The sequence below is a fragment of the Camellia sinensis genome, chromosome 12, assembly GCF_055761805.1.
Source record: "Camellia sinensis isolate YWXY chromosome 12, ASM5576180v1, whole genome shotgun sequence".
Lineage (NCBI taxonomy): Eukaryota > Viridiplantae > Streptophyta > Magnoliopsida > Ericales > Theaceae > Camellia > Camellia sinensis.
This window is the reverse complement of record NC_138972.1, coordinates 92,171,641-92,191,329: the sequence shown is the minus strand read 5'-3', so window position 1 is coordinate 92,191,329 and position 19,689 is coordinate 92,171,641. Positions and strand designations below refer to the sequence as shown.

Genomic DNA, 19,689 nt, shown 5'->3' with positions numbered 1-19,689 from the left:
TGGCGGACGGATGGCGAGTTTGAGGTTCCGTGGCCGCAACCGACCCACACCCACCCCTACTTAGATTCTTTATTTTTTTTTTAAATCCTTACTTATAAATTATAAATTTCTTAAAATTTCCCTTCCCCTCTTTAATAATTCCAAACTTCAATTTATCCTCTGATTTAAGCTATGTGCAATTTATTCTTAACTTTAAAAAATTATTGCATAACCCTGTGTGGTTAGTATATTATGCACAATTAACACCTTTATCAACATAAATAAAAAGATTATTTTATCCTCTTATATATAGCAGTCATACATTTAAGAGTTGTGTTGAGAGAATTTAAGGTACCAACATATGATTTGACAAGAATAATGTTTGAAAGCTCGAAAATCTCCTCCTCTAATCTCCCTAATGCCCAAAACGACGTCGTTTTGAACATTATTATTATTATTTTTTCTTTTTCGTCTTCTTCCATGTTCAGTCGCAGAGAGGAAGAGGGAGAGGGAGAGAAAGAGAGAAAGAGAGAGAGAGAAGAGAGGTTCCCGTCGTCGTCGTCTTCGTCCAGCCCCCCGTCGTCGTCGTCTTCGTCCAGCCCGATCGTCGTCCCCGTCGTCGTCCAGCCCAGCCCGATCGCCGCCCAGCCCAGCCCCGCCTCTGCCCAGCCTCGCCGTCGCAGCCTCGCCTCTGCCCAACCCCGCCTCCGCCTTATGGCCCCCTCCAGTTCCTCTCCTCCTCCTCCTCTTCCTTCTCTGCTTCTGGAAAAAAAAAAACAAAATTAGGGGAATTCGGGGGAGCTCATTTTCGAGCTCCCTAGCATTGCCGGATTTAACAAATTATCATTAACTTCTTCCTAATTATTTATTCAATTCTTAACTTTTCAATCTAATTTAAATTTAATTATATTTTCATAACAAAATATATATATATATATATATATTTTATACAAACATATATACATTCGTATATATATACATCATTATATATTTATACATTATATATTGTAGATATATTGGAATCATAAAATAATTTTGAATTCATCAACATCATTTTTGGAATCATAATGATAATGTGGGTGATAGATGATAATTTCTGGAATCATAAAATTATTCATCAACACATCATGGTCGTGGCTCTTTCTTCTTCTCCAACTTCAAATCCTCTGGCAAAACCGCCATCGCCGCCGTCCCATCAAGCACTCACTCACTCTTCCCTTTCTTCGAAACCTTCTACATTGAAAAACTTGAATTCGAATCGCTCTCTTTGGGAGCATAAAACGAGAAGAAGTAATGCGATTCGTCGAGTGTAACCGTCGCCACGTCCTTGGCCAACGGCCGCTGGATCTCGTCGGCGACACAAGCGAAGACGGCGACAATGTTATCACCTTGCCGGAGACAAAGAAGAAATAAATCGCCGCAAGCGAGCTTGACGCTGTACTCTTTGTCGATCAAATGGAGGACCGCACCGGAGACAGTGAGGATGAATTCTTTGACAGACTAAGGAAGGGGAGAAGGGATGGCTGGGTAGAGGTTTACAATCTGGATATTGATGATGAAGAAGAGGGTAGACTTTAGAAATTGATGATGCCATTTGCACATTAGGCCTGTGTCTACCTTGGATGGAAATTTTAATTGTACACTTCAATCTAATAGCCATAGAGGTCATGTGATGATTTCCAACGTCATAAGAATAAACTGTATGCAGCCTTAATCGCAGGGATTAAAAATGAAGTTTGCCCTTCTTTATATTTTTTTCAACTAAGACATAAAATAAATTTGTTCAACTAGCAAGTGTTTCAACATTCCTCTAATTTTATTTTCCACAAAACTGGAATTTTATAACTTCCGTTTTAAATTATCAAACTTTTTGTCTTATACTACAATATATTATTTTTATATAGTATGACAAGTCACATTATTTTCATTTTATATCATGTTGTTCATATACATATAATTTTATTAATTTCTATATATAAGTGAAATACATGACAAAATTTTATCATTTGATTGGATCCCTAAATTTTAATTCTATCAATTTGATTCATTCATAAAATGTAACAAAATGAATACTTTTTAGGCCATACACGCATTGTATTATTTTTTTCAAATGACCTTTTGAAATTGAATTAATTTTACTCTTCTTTTTTTTTAAAAAAAAAAAAAAGGCAAAATTGAGAAACGATTATTTGGAGGAGCAAAATGGCAAGTACTTTTTGCTGCGGCAACAAGACCAGCAATGCAACCTAATTCAGTTACAGGAACCAGTACATCAACAGACCTGTGATTCAACAAACTTCCTCCAATTCAAAATCACTACAGTTATAAGCTGATATCACAATTCAACACACTCCAAATCCAACCAAACACTTTTGGCACCATTTAGATTCTGGATTACCCTTCTTCAACTTCTCAACAATCAGAGAGAGTTCCAACTACAATTCCAATCCCCAGAGCACAACTTGAATCACAAGTAATCTGCTCTAGTAAACCAGCTGGTCTAAACTCAATGTGAAAAACACCTTCTCTTCCTTTACTCTGTTTGAATCTCATTCAAAGCAAAACATCAACAACCAATTCAGGATTGATCTCTTACACAAAGTTTAGACATTTAAGCTGAAATGGGCAACAGACCTATTACTTTAAAAGTTTCTCTATAATATCCAAAATCTTCAAAATTGGTTCCCAAATCTCAATAAAAATGCCCAACATTACAATAATCTTCAAAGGCATGTTCAGATGCCAAAGAACAACAAACGAACCACTCCATACACTGAAAACTATCAATAGCTATTTAATTACCGGGTTCTAAATGTAAAGAAACCAGGAATAAAAAAGCTTTTGCCTCCACATAAAGACGAAGCAAAGATCACTCCTCCATGCGATTTTCCTCTGATTGCTGAGAAGAAACCTTGACTTTCTTCGGTAAAATAAGAGAAGGTTCCTGTTGGAGGGCTGCAGGAGCCCTGATCATGTCGATGCTCTGCTTGAGCTCCTTTGCTGCCTCCTTCTGTTCCTTGGATCTCTTTCCCTTAAACCTGTCCATATTTTCCCAGTAGACATTAATAAGAGGGAGGGGTAGCCATTAATAAGAGGGGGGGGGGGGGGGGGGGGGGGGGGGACACAGTTCATAATATTCTTAACAGAGAGAGCAAACCTATTTTCATGATGTTTGGCCTCCCTTTCAACTCTGACTTTATCAATCTTCTTAATGGCCTTCAAAGTGTTCTCAGCAAGGTTTCTGTCATATCTCTCCGGCCTATTTCGCTTCCTCTCAAACTCAAAGGTTGAATCCTTGGAAGTTGAATACGAAAAAGCAAAATAACAAATTATCACCATAGCATGTTAACCGTATTAGAGGAAAGAGGGGGAAAGACGAGTAAATAAAAGAGTCTTCTTTACCTGTGTCATATCCTTTCCATGCAGTCTCCTATAAGCCTTGGTCCACTTAACTTTACGAGGATTCCTCTTCATCTTAAAGTTCTTGTGACATTTAGATCGACAAAATCGGAAAATCTGCATTTGGAGTGGTTGTCAGGAGTCTTAAGTCAATAGCGATATTAACTATAATTTGACAATCTACATTGGCTACCATATTGTTCTATAATGATAGCTTGAATTAAGACATGTTCCAAGTACCATCTTAAATGAAAAATCTATAATATTATATAAAGCACACAACTCATAAGGTTTTTGAAGTTATGCAAGGCTTTTTATTTTTCCAAAATTAACCATATTTTTAATTGCTTCAGAGAATAATTGTTAACAGTGTTCAAATTCAACCTATCTTCTCCATTCATCAAATTATAAAAAAATTTAAACTCATCATGTTTGCACACCTTGTTTGGTTTTAATTGATTTTCTAAAAATTGAGTTTTTGTTTTTCGTGTTTTTTGTTTTAGTGGATTTTTTTAAAATAAAAAATTTTAAACCAAAAACAAAAACAAAAAAACAAAAACAAAAACAAAAACAAAAACAAAAACAAAAACAAAAAGTTCAATTTTCTGAAACCAAACAAGGTGGTTCAAATGAAAACCCAGGTCAAGACAACATGAAACCTCACGACTACCTCCCTACAGAATTGAAAAGCCTACTTGGGTCAGGTCTGTGTAGATTGAAAAGTTTCTTCAACTTACACAGGAATCATTATCAGGTTTCCAGACCCATGACCTAGTGTTAAGTTTGGTTCAGTTGCAAACCAACAAAGGGGTCTGGCTTACGAAGCACGGGTACTACGAAAATGTTACCGTACTCGTACCAAGTATTTATCGGGTATTGGTATTCGTATTGATAGGGTTGCATGCATATCAGGTACTCAAAATACGTACCAAGTACTTTTTACACATTCTTTGACAGTTGGATACTCTATGGTGGGTACTTCGTTGGTACAAGATGGATAAATTGTGAGTACACCAAGCTATAGAATATTAGTAGAGATACGTTTAATTTATTAAAGAGTTATAATTTACTTGAAATTGCAAATCCATTACTTGATGTGCCAGAAATGAAAGATGAATTATTCAATAATGAAATCAATGGAAGTGAAAATTGAAATTTCAAGTTTTCAAATTTTGCTTAACTTGCTTTTGAAATAAAAATTTGTTTTGTAATTTTAATTTCACTTATTTAATGGCATTAAATTAGACTATGGACTTTGCTTTGATATTGATATAGTTGAACTATGATTTCTTTTTTGATTTTGTAATTTCTCCTTTTAATTTTAGTATTGAACTTTGACTATAAGTTGAATCTGAAACTATAAATTATAAAAAATGAAAAATTTATTGATGTACCCAATTGTACCTGTACCCTAATTTTTTTAAGTCTTGTCGTATCCATGTATCCCTAAAGCACCCGCACCCGTGCTTCATAGGGTCTAGCATTTCTCTTCATATTCTCCGGTCTAACCACAATAAAAACTTTGTGGGTGTTTGGGAGGTTGCTATTTTAGTTTTTAGCTATTTTAGGAGGTTAAAATTTTTGTATTTGAGAAGATAATTGGATTTTTTTGTAATTGGATGTGATGTTTGTGAGAGAAAAAGTAAAATAATTATGGGTTTGATATGATATTTTGTCTTATTAACTATTTTAGTCTATTTTGTCTTTTAGTATTATTTGAGCCAAAAAAACTAAAAAAGCTCCTTCCCAAACACCCCAAATGTACTGGAATCACATATTCCAAGAAACAGAATAATAGGACAACCCACAAAGTGTAAAATAAGGCTACACATTTCATCCTTTCGAATAGAATCTTTTCTTATTAAAAAAAAAAAAAAAGGCTACCTTAGCATCATTCCTAACAAACTGAATTCCATGCCCAGGATATACAGTAGAGGAACAGAACCAGCATTTTTCCAATCTCATGGCGGATTTGGGTTACAAAATCCTCTATTCCCTGCAAGAGACAATATATCATCATACAAAAGATTAAGCAAGGCCATATTTACTAAATCAATTGACAAGCCACAAGGCATCACCTATGAAACATTAATACAAATACAGACACCGGACACAGACATGCCGACCTGGTTTTTTTCTAAAAATTTCCTAAACAGCCAAGTTGAATAAATCTATACTACTATATAAAACCTAACACCAGATCGTCAAAAATTCAACTATTCATCTTCTTCATTCCTCAACTACCCGCACATCCACCGCTAGTGTATATATATGTACTGTAAATTCATATATAAAAGTAGCATTATTTCAATCAAATTAGGGATACAAAAATACACAAATGACAGTAGTAGCACCAACGGATTACAATTTCACTATAAAGAAACACAAAACCTAATTTAGATAGAAATCACATTAACCAGAAGCAACTACAATAATTTACATATCAATCACTAATTCTATATTTAGATATCAATCAAACCGAGAGAGAAATACAGAGAGAATCTAATAGTAACCACGATAGAAACTAAAATTAATCACAATAATGACTGAATAGCTTAAGATCTCTGGACTCACCGCCTTGAAGCGCTGTTCTTGTTGCTGCGTCGCTAGACGCCCGAGAGCGAAGAGCACGAAGCGAACGAGGGAGAGAGAGCCGGAGATGAGGATTTTGCCCTAACTTTGGATTTATGGGAAGGTTGTTACGGACCGACCGGGTATAGTGAACCGGTGCTGGTTCAACTGGTCCACCGGTTCCAACAATTTCTCTAAAAAAAGAACCGGATTTTCTATCTATAATCATCTATCATGTTTGGCAAAATTTAGATTTTTGTTTTTGGTATTTTCGTTTTTATCTTTGTGAATGTTTTTAATATTTTATGTAATTTTTTATATTTTTTAGATACACTTAGGTCTTGTTTGGTAATATTACTTTTGAGCTTAAAAGTCAAAAAATTACTAAAAAATTTAAAAAGCCAACAACATATATTAAAAAGTCAAAGATTCACTTTTCTCTCTACTTTTTGCACATCTATTCCTAAAAAATCAAAAAGTCATGCTAAGGGAGTGTTTGTGAAGAAAGATTTTAGCCACTTTTAGGTTAAAATCCACAAAAAGACAAAATAGGCTAAAATAGCCAATAAGACAAAATATCACATCAAACTCATAATCATTTCACTTTTTCTCTCATAAACATCACATCCAATTACAAAAAAATCAAATTATCTTCCCAAACACAAGAATTTTAGCCTTCTAAAATAGCCTACAAAAATAGCAACTTCTCAAACACCCAATAAAGTCTTTACTTGGTAAACATTTTAGGACTAAAAAAAACACAAAAAAACAAAATAGGCTATATAAGCCAATAAGACAAAATGTCACATCCAACATATAATCATTACATTTTTTCTCTCACAAAAGTCAATAAAACTCAAAAATAAAAACTAAATGAGACTAAAAAAACCAAGCTAAAAAAGTCCCAACACAAAAAAGTTGGCTACCGTAGCCAATGCTAAACGAAGCTTAATTTTTTTATATCATATTTTAGCTAAAAAGTCAAAAAAAATATTAAAAAAACATATTCTCAAACAAGGCCTTAATCTAAATACGTTTAAAAATATAATATTTGTAAAAACAATACCAAATACAAAAAAAATACAAAAATACAAAAATTCAATAAATTTTTATATTTTTTTATATTCAATAAATTTTTTTAAAAAATTTGAACATATTTTTTACTTTTTAAGTATATTAACATTAAGTAAATCTAAAAATTATAAACAAAATGATTAAAATATTTTTAAAAATCATCAAAAATACAAAAATATGAATTGAAAACTCACAAACTGTTCAACAGGTCGACTTAGTCCCATTTTGAAAACCTTAATTCTTACAAATACATTTCTTAAAATTTATTTAAAATACAAATTGTCTTTATAGTTTAAAAAATTATAAATATCCCTTTGTTATAATTTTTTATTTAATACAATTAATAAAAAAATATTAACTGTACCATAATTGTTAATTAAAATATATTTCTAACATTATTAAAAATTATAATTGACTTAATAATTTATTAATAAAATGGATTATTTGTTATTCAGTTAGAAATTTGAAGGAGCGAGAAATCTCAAAAAGTATATTTATAATTTACCATTTAATTCTCACTCTTTTTTATTTATTGAATTTGAGCTAAAATTTTTATTTTAAGTATATGCAACGACGCATTAAGTTTGACTGTACACTCATCTTTTGGGTAAATGTGGAAAAAAAAATTAATTCTCTATACATAAATTAGGGGTGTTCGAAGTTAGGTTGTGGCCGGAGAACCTCCAATACGCCATCTATTCGTCGAATTGGCGGATTGAAAAAATTCAATTTGCATCCGTCTGTCGAATTGACGGATGTAGATTTACGGATTGGTGGATGGATACGAATCGGTTTGACGGTTTAAACTTTTACAAATTTTGAACATAATGCAACAATTTGTCAATATTTTTTTTAGATAACAATCCAACTCAACATAACCAAAAGATTATCAACTAAATTGTTAAATACCAATAATAAATACATATAAAAAAATCATGCATTATCAAAACTATTTGAATACTTTTTTCTTTATTCAAAAACTATTTAATTTTTTTTTTTTTTTTTGAATGACAAAATTAATCCTTATATTTTTCACACAAAAATACCAAATATCGACACTTGTCATTTGATAAAAGGATTTTCAAATTAAAAACACAACAGAATATCTAAACTCTTGTTCAATTACAAACACAAACAAAATATCTAAGCAAATTGAAACATAAAGTCTTATAAATTATTAAGGGTGCTTGCGGTTTGGCGGTTCGATTACGGTCAAAGGAATCTCAAATCCGTCATCCGTCCAAAACTAGGCGGATTAGAAAAAAAATTAATCTATAATCGTCTGCTCATCATCACGCATCCATCCAAAATGTGGCAGATCAGTTCAGTTTGATCAATTTGAGCAGATCGGAATATCAGCTGAGCACCCCTAACATAAACAAGGTTGTTTATGTCAATGTCTTAAAAAAAAAGTGTCAAGGAATTGCCAAATGAATTAGCATATCTTGATCACGAAACAATGTCCTATTTTTGAATGTTGGTTAAAATTTAATTTTTTGACTTTTTGATTTTTTTTGAATTATATCACCTCTCTGTTTTTTTATATGATTTTTTAAAAAATCTAAAAAATCAACTTTTTAACGTACTTTCCAAAATAGGCCTCACATACATCACGATGAATCACCCTCCTCCCCTTATTTTAGTCGATACAAGTTTAATATAATAATTGTATTTCACTTTTAATTCTTTATTCATCAATTTTTTAAATTGGTTGTGAGGGTAGTATGGCCCATTGCCTTTGCTTCTATTTTAAGGGTGTTGCTTGGAAGCTCAAAACTTTTGTAGCTTAAATTGACTCAAATAATGTGGCTTGATGATATGAAAAATAATTATTAATTCAATGTTTTTTTTTTGGGTAGGATACTAAACCTAGTTATCAACTCTTTTCTTGTAAATTTTATATCTTTAACAGCACTAGTATTTAGTAGATTTTGTAAAAATTCACGACGTCGGTGACAATTTGCGATTAATATTAGTACTTGATTACGATGTAGCAACAGATCTTGGATATAGAAATGGCAATATAAACTCATAAAAAAGATAAACTTATTTATAATTTTAAGATGTTTTGATTTTAGGCCCACTATGCTTCCAAAATAAGAACAGTGTCTAAGGATTTTGACCGTTACTTGAACATAGTCGGCGTAGGGCTCTGGCGTTGACAAGTTTCCAGTTTACAGAGGTAACTAACCTCAACTTTTCCTTCCTTAGATTAGGCTCAGCACAAATCTGTTTTGTTTCCTACCTCAGATCGTAACTTTAGAAACTGTTTCTTTGGTTACGCAAGAGACCTAAGATCAATAACTAAACATACAGTAGTAACACATTCTTTTCTGAAAATGAAAAACTTTTTTATTTATTGAACAAAGATTTACAAGAAAATGGGTGTCTGTAGACTGTTGGATTACTAGAATGTTGTTTACTTTAAGAAGGCCTAAGAACCAGACTTATTTCTTAGTTTTAAATATACTCTAAGTAATCTCTCCCATTTTGCTCTCCCTCAAGGCATTTATATAGGCATCTTATGGACTTCAAAGTCTGAACTTCAACCTATTCTATAAACATAAAATATTTTATACATTAAATTTTTTTTGTTACTTAAAGACAAACAAGAGACAAACTAATAGGTGGTGTGGCCACATGTTGATTTATTTATGAATAAAAGACACTTGGTGGTGTAGTCACATGGATATGTAATTTTCAGTCCATGGTTTTGCCAAATTGCCTATGGTTTTGTTAATCCATTGCATTGTCTAGATTACATACCCCCTCATCACCCATGATATAATGAAGATCAGAGTTTGCATCATATTCTTCAAACATCACATCTCATCCTTTAGATCTTATTTCATCAGATATTTCTCTAATCTTTCAGATAAATGTCCCCGAATCTACTTATTTCAAATAATCATATACTAATTCATAAGGCAATCCTGGAACAATTAACTTTTCTACCAAGGATGGTGTTATTGTAAACGCAGTCCTTCTATAATAAACTAATTTGCATCCAACTCTTGCTAATTCTGTAGTTTCATGAGATATTATGAAAAATCCTCTTGCTCTTGCTTTTGTTGGATCTAATATAAAAGGTTTATCACAATCTTTGAGTCGATCACATTTGTAGGAGATCACGTCTTTCTTGTCTTTGACTTTTATCAGATAATGAGATGCATTTAGACGTTCATCCTTTACCTCCATGTGGATAGTAATAAATGTGATGGGTGTCAAGCTTGGATATTCTTTATAGACTTCATAAATTTTCTTGAACATAAATTGTTGGAATTTAGTGAGTTGAGAGAATATAGTACTCTATGGGTGAGGTGGAACGTCAAATGTATTGATTATTCCCAATTTTCACATTTGAACTAAAGGATCTTTTGTGCTGATGACTTTGTTTGAATTGAATGAAACTTTTAACATTCTATAACTGTACAAGGTTGTCTGTCTGTTGAAGTAGCACCACTCAATTCCTAGATAGGTGACACATTCTCCATACCATCTTAGAAATAACTTAATAAACATACATCTTATTTTATCTTGGATGTCATAGGGGAGTTGAAGAAATAAATATAATACTTGTAATCGTAAAAAGGTTTTGACTACTAAATGGTTGTCCTAATAAACTCGTTCACAGAACGACTCTTGTCACGACCCAAACCCGCCCCCTATAGGTTTAGCATCATAACCGGCCAATAATCCTTGGATTATCAAAGGCCTCTGAACAGAATAACATATAATCAAGGGGCTGCGGAAGCAATTGTACAAAATAAAACGTCCATTGAGCTGTGCAGGCATACTTGGAACAAAATAATTTTAAACTTTATAAACATATACATGTGTTACCAAAGCTTAGTACAGTGTTTACATGACATTCACAACAGAAAACTTGTTCGTAAAACCAAAAGAAGTAAAGTCTTATACATCCACAAAACGTAGCCACTATACATGACTTGGTCCGGAACCTCCGCGGGAGGCGCAAAGGGTGGTTGACTAAACGAAACTCTAGGTAGGGGTGTAAAAATGGCCCGAGGCCCATGGGCGGCACGAAGCCCCCTGCGGGCCCGACCCGTTTCAGTCCGGTTAAGCCTGGGCTCGAGCCCAGCCCAATATCTTGGGCCTGGGCCTGGGCCTTCCATTTTAGGGTCGGGTCGGGTCGGCCTGTTAGCTCGGCCTATTGCCCGACCCGCCCTAAAAAAAAAAAAAACGACCCTGCAAGCAGCCCGGCCCGGCAAATTTCAAAAAATAAAAATAAAAAACAACTTACAATAGTTAAATAATTAAAAAAATAAATAAAAAGATTGATCTTATAAAAATAAAAAAATAAAATAATTGATCCTACAAAAATAAAAATATTGATCTTATAAAAATAAAAAAATAAAAAGATTGATCTTATAAAAATAAAAAAATAAAAATACTGATCTTATAAAAATAAAATAAAATAAAATAATTGATCTTATAAAAATAAAAAAATAAAAAGATTGATCTTATAAAAATACAAAAATAAAATAATTAAATAAATAAAAAGATTGATCTTATAAACATAAAAAAATAAATAAAAATTAATATAATTAAATAAATAACATTAATAATTTTAAAATAAAACAAAAATTAATAATAATTTATTAAAATCAAATCAAATTACGAATTATTTAATAGAAAATGATGAAATGATGTATCACTGTGCGCACAGCAGCACAGTCTGTGTGTGTGGCTGAGAAAGTGGGAAAGTGCACCTAATAACCTGACGGGAAAGTATACCGAAGGTCCTAAGCTCACGTGAAAGAAAAAAAATAATAATATATATATATATACACACTAAGTTAGAAGGTAATACTGGGCTTGTGGGGGCTCACCACGAGTCCCATTTTGATAATCCGAACCGTGCAATGTGTAGAAATCTTCCATTAATATATGCCTGTAAAAAATCACGTTAATCAGATATCGTTAGCTACATGATCAAATCAATTTGGTATAAAAATACATGGTGTTATAGTTAATGGTTGACAAAAAAAAACTAATCCGATCAGATAGTTATAGATATCCGATCAACATGATTTTTTATAAATATATAATACTCGACGAATTGTACACATTCAACGGGTCCGATTAGTAAAACGGGACCCGTGATGGCTCCCACTGGCCAAAGAGTACCGTCCAAATGGTTACCGAAAAGGAGGTAACCATTTCCTAGCCTAGCCTCAATTTTGAGCCGTTGCATTGCAAATTTGCATCTCCTCTACAACTCAAACGAATATATATAAAACGGTCATAATAATTCAAACGGTTGGAATTGAAACTAGTATAAATATATTTTAGTTTTCAAAATATATTTCACAACAAATCATTCTCTCTCTCTCTCTCTTCAACTCTCTCAACTCTCAATTAATTTTGAAGTGTCATCTCTAAGTGGCTATTGTAATTGTGCAACAAGAAACTTTTAGCAGAAGAAGAAAATTTCTATATCGCATTCGTCAGTCGGTAACATTAATTAGTTTAATTAAATTTATGCACATATATTAATTATTATTTTTTTATTGATTGAATTTACACATTATTTAAATTAATTGTTAATTCTTATATATTGTTTTACTTGCATTATTATGGATCTTAATATGCCTAATGTTTATGTCGATGTTGATACATATACTGCACCACATGAATATGTTGATTCTCTCTCTAATATCTCTCTTCCAACAGTTGCATCATCATCTAAGAGCAGAAGTAGTAGCGTTTGGGAACATTTTGAAAAAAATATCTATAAATAATCCTGATAGCACAATTACATTTAAAGAAAAATGTAAATATTCTGCACGTTTACTTAGTGTTGCATCTGCAGGGGGTAGTAATCATTTAAAAAGGCATTCTGACAAACATTTACAAAGTAAACAACTTGATATTCGAAATCAAATGCAATTAGGGGTTTTATCAACTGGTAATTTACAAACATTTTCATATGATCCTATACGTGCACAAAATTCTGTAGTTGATTATATTATTAAAAAAGAACAACCCTTTAGTACTAGTGAATATCCTGATTTTACCGAAATGATTCATGAAAGTTTTGCACCGCAATATCAAAGTTTTTGAAGAAATACTACTAGAAACAGGATTTTAAAGAAATTTGAGGATATTAAAAGTGAATTATTTGATATCTTTGAAAATTTGAATGGAAGAGTTTGTTTAACATCTGATCTGTGGTCAAATAATGGTTTTGAATATCAATGTATCAATGCACATTTTATTGATAATGATTGGAAATTAAATAAAAGAATTATTTCATTTAAATTAATTGAACTTCCATACACTGGTCAGTCGCTTGGTGTAGATATAAGAAATGTATTTTATGAGTAGACTTTACAAAATAAAATATTTACGATTAGTTTAGATAATGCATCATATTATAATCAAATTGTAACTCATTTAAAATCAACTTTACAATTACTTGTTGATGGTGATTTATTTCATGTTCATTGTTGTGTCCATATTTTAAATTTGATTGTTAAAGAAGCTATGCATGTTTACGAAACTTCTGTACTTGTAATAAAAAATGCAGTTGTTACTATTATGTCTTCTGGTAATCGAATTTGTCATTTAAAAACTTAATTTTAGATATAGATAGTAGGTGGAATTCAACATATAATATGTTAAAAATAACTTGTAAACAAAGAAAAGTAATAAATTTATTTTTTGCAACAACATCAATAGGAGGAGTACTGACACCCACTGAACTTAATTGGCGCCAAGTAACCTTGTATAAAGATTTTTTAAAAGTTTTCGATACTTCAACAAGATTATTTTCTTATATATATATTCATACTTCACCATTTGTTTTACATATGCTAGCAAAAATAATTAAAGTTTTCATAAAATATATAGGTAATGAACTTTATGTAACCATTATTACTTCAATGAAAGAAAAATTTGATAAATATTTTCATCTGTTGCCTCATCTATTAGGTTTAGCTATAATAATTGATCCTAGGTGTAAAGAAGTTGGTTTACAAGAATTTTTAGAGCGTATTTTTGATGATCAAAAACAGTTTGCCTCTATTATGCAAACATGCAACACATTATTTCAAGAATACAGGGCAGCTGTAGCTGCATCTGCATCTATAAATACATCTACACACACTACACTAGCAGTCCAACAATCTCGAGGCGGGAGATTAAGTATTTTCACAACAATAAAAAGTAGAAGAATATCTCAACATACAAGTGTAAGTAGTTCTGAATTGCAACGTTATTTGAAAAGCCAGTCAATGGATGATTCTGATAATTTTGACATTTTGGAATGGTGGAAACAAACTGAATCTATGTGGCCTGTGGTTTCACAGATGGCCCGTGATATACTAACCGTTCCTATTTCTACAGTTGTTTCAGAAACAGCTTTTAGTGCAGGTGGACGGGTGCTGAGTGACTACAGGAGCAGGCTTTCGCCCGAAATGGTTGAGGCATTGATATCCAGGGATCATATGCACGCGCTTACAAGAAAACAAAATTTTAGTGAAAATGAGCGAATTCAATATGATTTGGATGACATATCATCGGGCAACGTGAATGAAATGTCTGTCTCCTCCGATGGTTGATCAACAATTTATTTTTTACTATTTCATTTCATTTCGTTTTTTTCTTGGTTTTTGTTTTTGTTTTTGTTTTTTTTTTTTTATATTAGATTATTGAGGTGGAATATAATGCAAATGATTGGTAGGTAGTAGGTGCCAGTGATGCAATTGCTATGCCATCATCAGTAATTTACATCTAATTTATTTAATAATATCAATTTTTGTAATATTTTATTTCATTTTGAAATAAAAATTATTCATTCAATAAATGTTATATAAATAATTTAATATTGTAATATTGAAAATTTTAATTTCATATATATAAAATTATGCATTTTGAAAGAAAAAAAATTCCTTAATTGCATACTTTTTAGTTATAAGTTCACAATTAAAAAAACATAAGTCATATATAATTAAATTTAAATATCACTATAAAACATTACATAACCAAACAAAATATCTCATTAATCGTAATTAAAATACTTTAGTATAAATTTTTTTTTCTTCTAAAATTAAAAAAAAAAAAACCCGACTAAGCCCAGGCCGCGGGCCAAAGCCCGAGCCCAGGCCCTATTATGAGTGGGCTTGGGCCCCACATTTTAGCCCATGGGCTGGCCCGGCCCAGCCCTCTAAAAAATAGCGAGCCCACAAAGCCCGAATAGGCCGGGCCGGACCGGGCCATTATTACACCCTTAACTCTAGGTCATCAACTCTGGCCCTGATCACATGCCTGGTCACCTACATACATGCAAGGAATAGTGAGCGAGAGCCCAGTGAATAATAACAAGGTAAACGGTTTTAACGAATGATATCCATCACAGAGTTAGAAATCAGAGTTTATATCAGAAACAGGGTCTTATGCATATTCAAATTTTCAAATCAGAAATAGGATCATATACATGTTCATACTCATATTCATATTCATATTCGAATTTTGTATAAGATCATGCGTGGTACATCCATTAGCTATCATATCAACTTGGTCCTGAGACTCACATGTATAGTCGATACCGACAACCATAAAGGTCCATATGTTGCGCGTAAGTAGACATGGTATTGTTACCTCCAGGCAGAGGCCACGTGAATATAGGCCTCGGTATTGTTATCCCTGGGCAAGGGCCACGTGAATATAAGCCACATTATTGTTACCCTTGGGCGAGGGCCACGTGCATGTTGACCACGATATTGTCACCCCCGAGCGAGAGCCACATAAACTAAGGATGCTACAAATACATTTTAGAAAAATAGACATTCATTCATAATTCATAAAATAGCATTTTAGGAAACAGATCGTATCATATCAATCAGAAAATACTTGTGATTAAACATAGCTTTACAGAGTTATTATTCACAATTAACAGATGGCTCCAAGTAGGCGAGTAGAGTAGGTCATTCACTTGACTCGAGGCGCATGACCTACATAGCATGACAGAGACATACATTGAAACACACGCTCAAATTTCACATAACTCATTTCCTTTGTCCTAAGTGTGTTTCTAGCCTTTATCCTCATTATAGTGTTTTGGTCTTGGCCTAAGAATGCCTAGGATAGAATGATGATGCAAAAATTGTGACAACCCTCACCACTGTTTACTGATAACACCACTGATTACTGCTAAATTAAGACTGATCATGATAAGTAATTGAATTGATTGAAATTCTAAGCTAATTGATTGAGTGTGTTAGTTTAAATGCATGTCTATCTGTTTGACTGTTAAATGATCTATTCATATGTTATGTTTTAAACTGCAAATTGAAGGCCTTATCGGCGGCCGAATTTGAAATTGATTAATGCTTTGTGTTAATTAGAATTAATGTGATTTTATGATATATTTAATTGAAATGTGATTTAGCATGTTTTAATTAGATTAAATAATGCTAATTTACAAGAGTTGAACTTATTCACCAAATTGCCATGCTTAGTGGGCCACTTTCTCCAAACCCCTTGAGGCTTGAGTACACTTAGACATACAACATTTCCTCAGCCATCTTCTTGAGCTTAACTGACTAGAGAGAGTGAGAGAGAGGGAAAAACTTGATTTCAACCAAATTGCTTGGAGAATTTAGAGAATTTGAAGGAGTCTTGCATAATTGAGCTTCTGCACTTGTAATTCAAGGTCTAAGGTAGGAGAACCATCTTCTTGAGCTTGCATTTGAGTTATATCTTGCATGATTCATAGAAGTTTAGTGAGTTGAGGCTAGAATTGGCTTATTATGTTGAATTGAGTAGGAAATCATGCATGCATGTGTATATCTTGAAGTTTAGAGTTGTTTTCATGGAAATTATTGCATGCATGTCTATATTTTTGTTATAGTCCATGAACTCACCATGTTTTGAAGTTAAATCTTGCATTTGATCTTGTTTTAGAACATTGGAGTTTCAAGAAACCCATGCATGTGTTGAATTTGCATTGTTCTTCATGTTCTTGAAATTTATTTGAAAATTGTGTTTAATTGAACTACTTTTGGGTTTTGATTTCTCAAATTGATCTTTGAAACATGTCATGTTATGAGTGTGCAAGTGTTTTCCAGAAAATTAGACCAAGAGGATCGAATTTGATGCTTTAAAGTTGAGTTTTGAGCTTGAGGTTGAAATCTAGAAATTTCAGATTTTGGACTCACGCTCGAGCGAGGAACTCCACGCTCGAGCGTACGCCTTGTGTTCATACAGTCCGCTCGAGCAAGGAAAGTGGCACTCGAGCGTGAAATGCGTGTATCCAGTACTTTGCATGTGTTTACAGTCCGCTCGAGCGAGAGAGTTCACGCTCGAGCGAGGACTTGTGTCTCACGCTCGAGTGTGGATCGAGCGCCTGTTGAGCGTGATTTTTGTGCATCCAGTATTTTTTTACTGTAGCTTACAGTCCGCTCGAGCGATGGAAGTCACGCTCGAGCAGAGCTCTTTTGTCTGCATGTCCGCTCGAGCGTAGAAAGCCACGTTTGAGCGAGACCCTTGTTTTCTGAAAATTTTGAAAAGTGTTTAAAAGTGCATCTTTGTATCCTCATTCCATCCTAGGCATTCTTAGGCCTAGTTTAAGACATCTTAATAAGGATATTGATGTAGAACCACACCGAGGCAAATTAAGGATTAAGTTATTATTTTTCCAACTGTGTAGCTTAGTGTGTGTTCGTTCTGTAACTGTAGGGTTGGCATCCGAGGACGCTCTAACTGTTTATAGCCCAGTGCTCTGTGAGTAACAATGTTGTAAAGATATGTTCAATTAAGATTATTTTCTGAACAAATGACTGTACTGCTTTATGAAATGGCACTGTTTACTGAATGAATGTTTGTCCTATTTGTGAACTGTATTCGTGGCATCTATAACAATTTACTGTTACTGAACTGTTACTGATACTGTTACAGAGATCTCTGTCAGTTCCCATGTTTGGAACCACTACTGTGTACTGATATGATGGCCATCATTGACTGCTTGCTCGATCTATTAAGACCTACTGTACTGCTTTGCTATTGGATGTACCACATATGACTATTATTGTTTCTGAATGACTGTTATGGCATGAATTACGAGCCACAAACTGAATGACTGATATACTGATAAATGACTGTTTTCAATACTGAAAGGACATTCATTCTTAGCCTCTTTACGCATATGTTATTCATTGGGCTTTAGCTCACTGCTCATATATATATGTAGGTGTACAAGCACCAGACCGTTGCTAAGAGCGTCGGGCTAAGCTCCCATTTTGTCAAAGCCAACCACCGTGCCTCACTGCGAGGTTCCAAGTCCATCAAGCTAGGGCTTTTTGAGGTGTTTTAATTTTCCCCCTTTGTATCTAGTTTTGTAACACTGCATAGACTGAATGATATGTGTACCTGTACTGTACTGTTATGGTAGGGATTTGGTCCCTAACCTAAATATCTGTATATGATGTATGTACATACCATTTTGTTTCGAATGTGAACATGTTATGAAAATTCTTTTTGCATACAGACTGTCACAGCTCATTGGACATCTTTTAATTACTGTTTTGGCTTCCGCCAACCCCTGTACTCTGTATTATTGTTATTACTGTTAAGCAAGCCTTTGGTAATCACGGATTACTGGCCGGCTACGGTGCTAAACCCATAGGGGCAGGTTTGGGTCGTGACAAAAATGTACTTGAAAATATTTTTTCAAAATTTGCTAAAAACAGGGTCCACGCTCGAGCGTGGTTTTCCTCGCTCAAGCTGGCATGCAAAATGTGAGGGTACGCTCAAGTGTAACTTCCTTCGCTCAAGCGGTCTGTAAATTTTGAAAAAGTACTAGTTGGTTGATTTTCACGCCCAACGAACGCTTGATCCTCGCTCGAGCGTGCGATTCAAACCTTCACTCGAGCGTGACTTTTGTCGCTCGAGCGATCTGTAAAAACACATGAACTTCTGAAAACATGCATTTCACACTCGAGCGTAGTTCTGGTCGCTCAAGCGAAGGTGCAAAAACAAAGGTGGTCACTCGAGCGTACAATACTTCACTCGAGCAGATGGTACAAATTCTGGAATTTCCAAATTTGCTTCCAAGGTCCAAAACTCAATCTTAAAACATCAAAACTCGATTTTTCTGGGCCAAAACTTGAGGAAGCACTTAGATACTCATAAAGTATCATGAATTAAAGATCATTTCAAGAAATCATGGCTCAATAGCTTGCCAATTGTGCAAAAATTAAACTTAAAATTTATAAATGTTTCATGAACATGACATGCGTGAATTTCTTTGAACTTATGCTTCTCAAAACATGATCAAATGCTACAAAACAACATAAAACTTGATGATTTCCCAAAATTAAGGTGAATCCAAAACATGCACGAGGGAATTCTTGGCAATTAAACTCAAAATATGAGAAAATATGCATGCATGGTATGAGTTACAATTTTCCAATTCTAACTTAATTCTCTTGTCAATCCATTTCTCTCACTTGAATTCTTGTAAAATCTAACTCAATTACACAACTAAGAGTTTGATTCCTTACCTAGAGTCCTCAATTCCTTAAATGCTAGTGTTCTCTTGCTTAATCACTCCAATTCCCTTCAATTTCTCTAATAATTGCTAGCTTGGCCTCAAATTGACTCCAATCTCTCCCCCTTCTCTCTCTCTCACGGTTGGCATCA

At 33.4% G+C, this 19,689-nt stretch overlaps 1 protein-coding gene across 1 annotated transcript; it reads right to left on the bottom strand.

The window, feature by feature from the left end:
- Positions 1-2,616: 2,616 nt before the first annotated feature.
- On the bottom strand, positions 2,617-6,085 carry LOC114287548 (putative ribosome biogenesis protein RLP24). Its single transcript, XM_028230933.2, has 5 exons — positions 5,953-6,085; positions 5,263-5,374; positions 3,382-3,495; positions 3,137-3,273; positions 2,617-3,017 (listed from the first exon to the last, which is right to left on the bottom strand). Exons 2-5 carry the CDS (start codon positions 5,341-5,343, stop codon positions 2,849-2,851), a joined length of 501 nt encoding a protein of 166 aa, XP_028086734.2. The 5' UTR covers positions 5,344-5,374; positions 5,953-6,085; the 3' UTR covers positions 2,617-2,848.
- Between the last annotated feature and the right edge of the window lie 13,604 nt (positions 6,086-19,689).

What these genes read in the sequence shown, in the direction of transcription:
- LOC114287548 (XM_028230933.2), bottom strand. Translation starts at nt 5,343, where the DNA reads ATGAGATTGGAAAAATGCTGGTTCTGTTCCTCTACTGTATATCCTGGG. An exon ending in TTGTTAGGAATGATGCTAAG is followed by an intron (nt 3,496 to 5,262) that starts GTAGCCTTTTTT and finishes CTCCAAATGCAG; the next exon opens with ATTTTCCGATTTTGTCGATC. An exon ending in GCCAAACATCATGAAAATAG is followed by an intron (nt 3,018 to 3,136) that starts GTTTGCTCTCTC and finishes AAATATGGACAG; the next exon opens with GTTTAAGGGAAAGAGATCCA.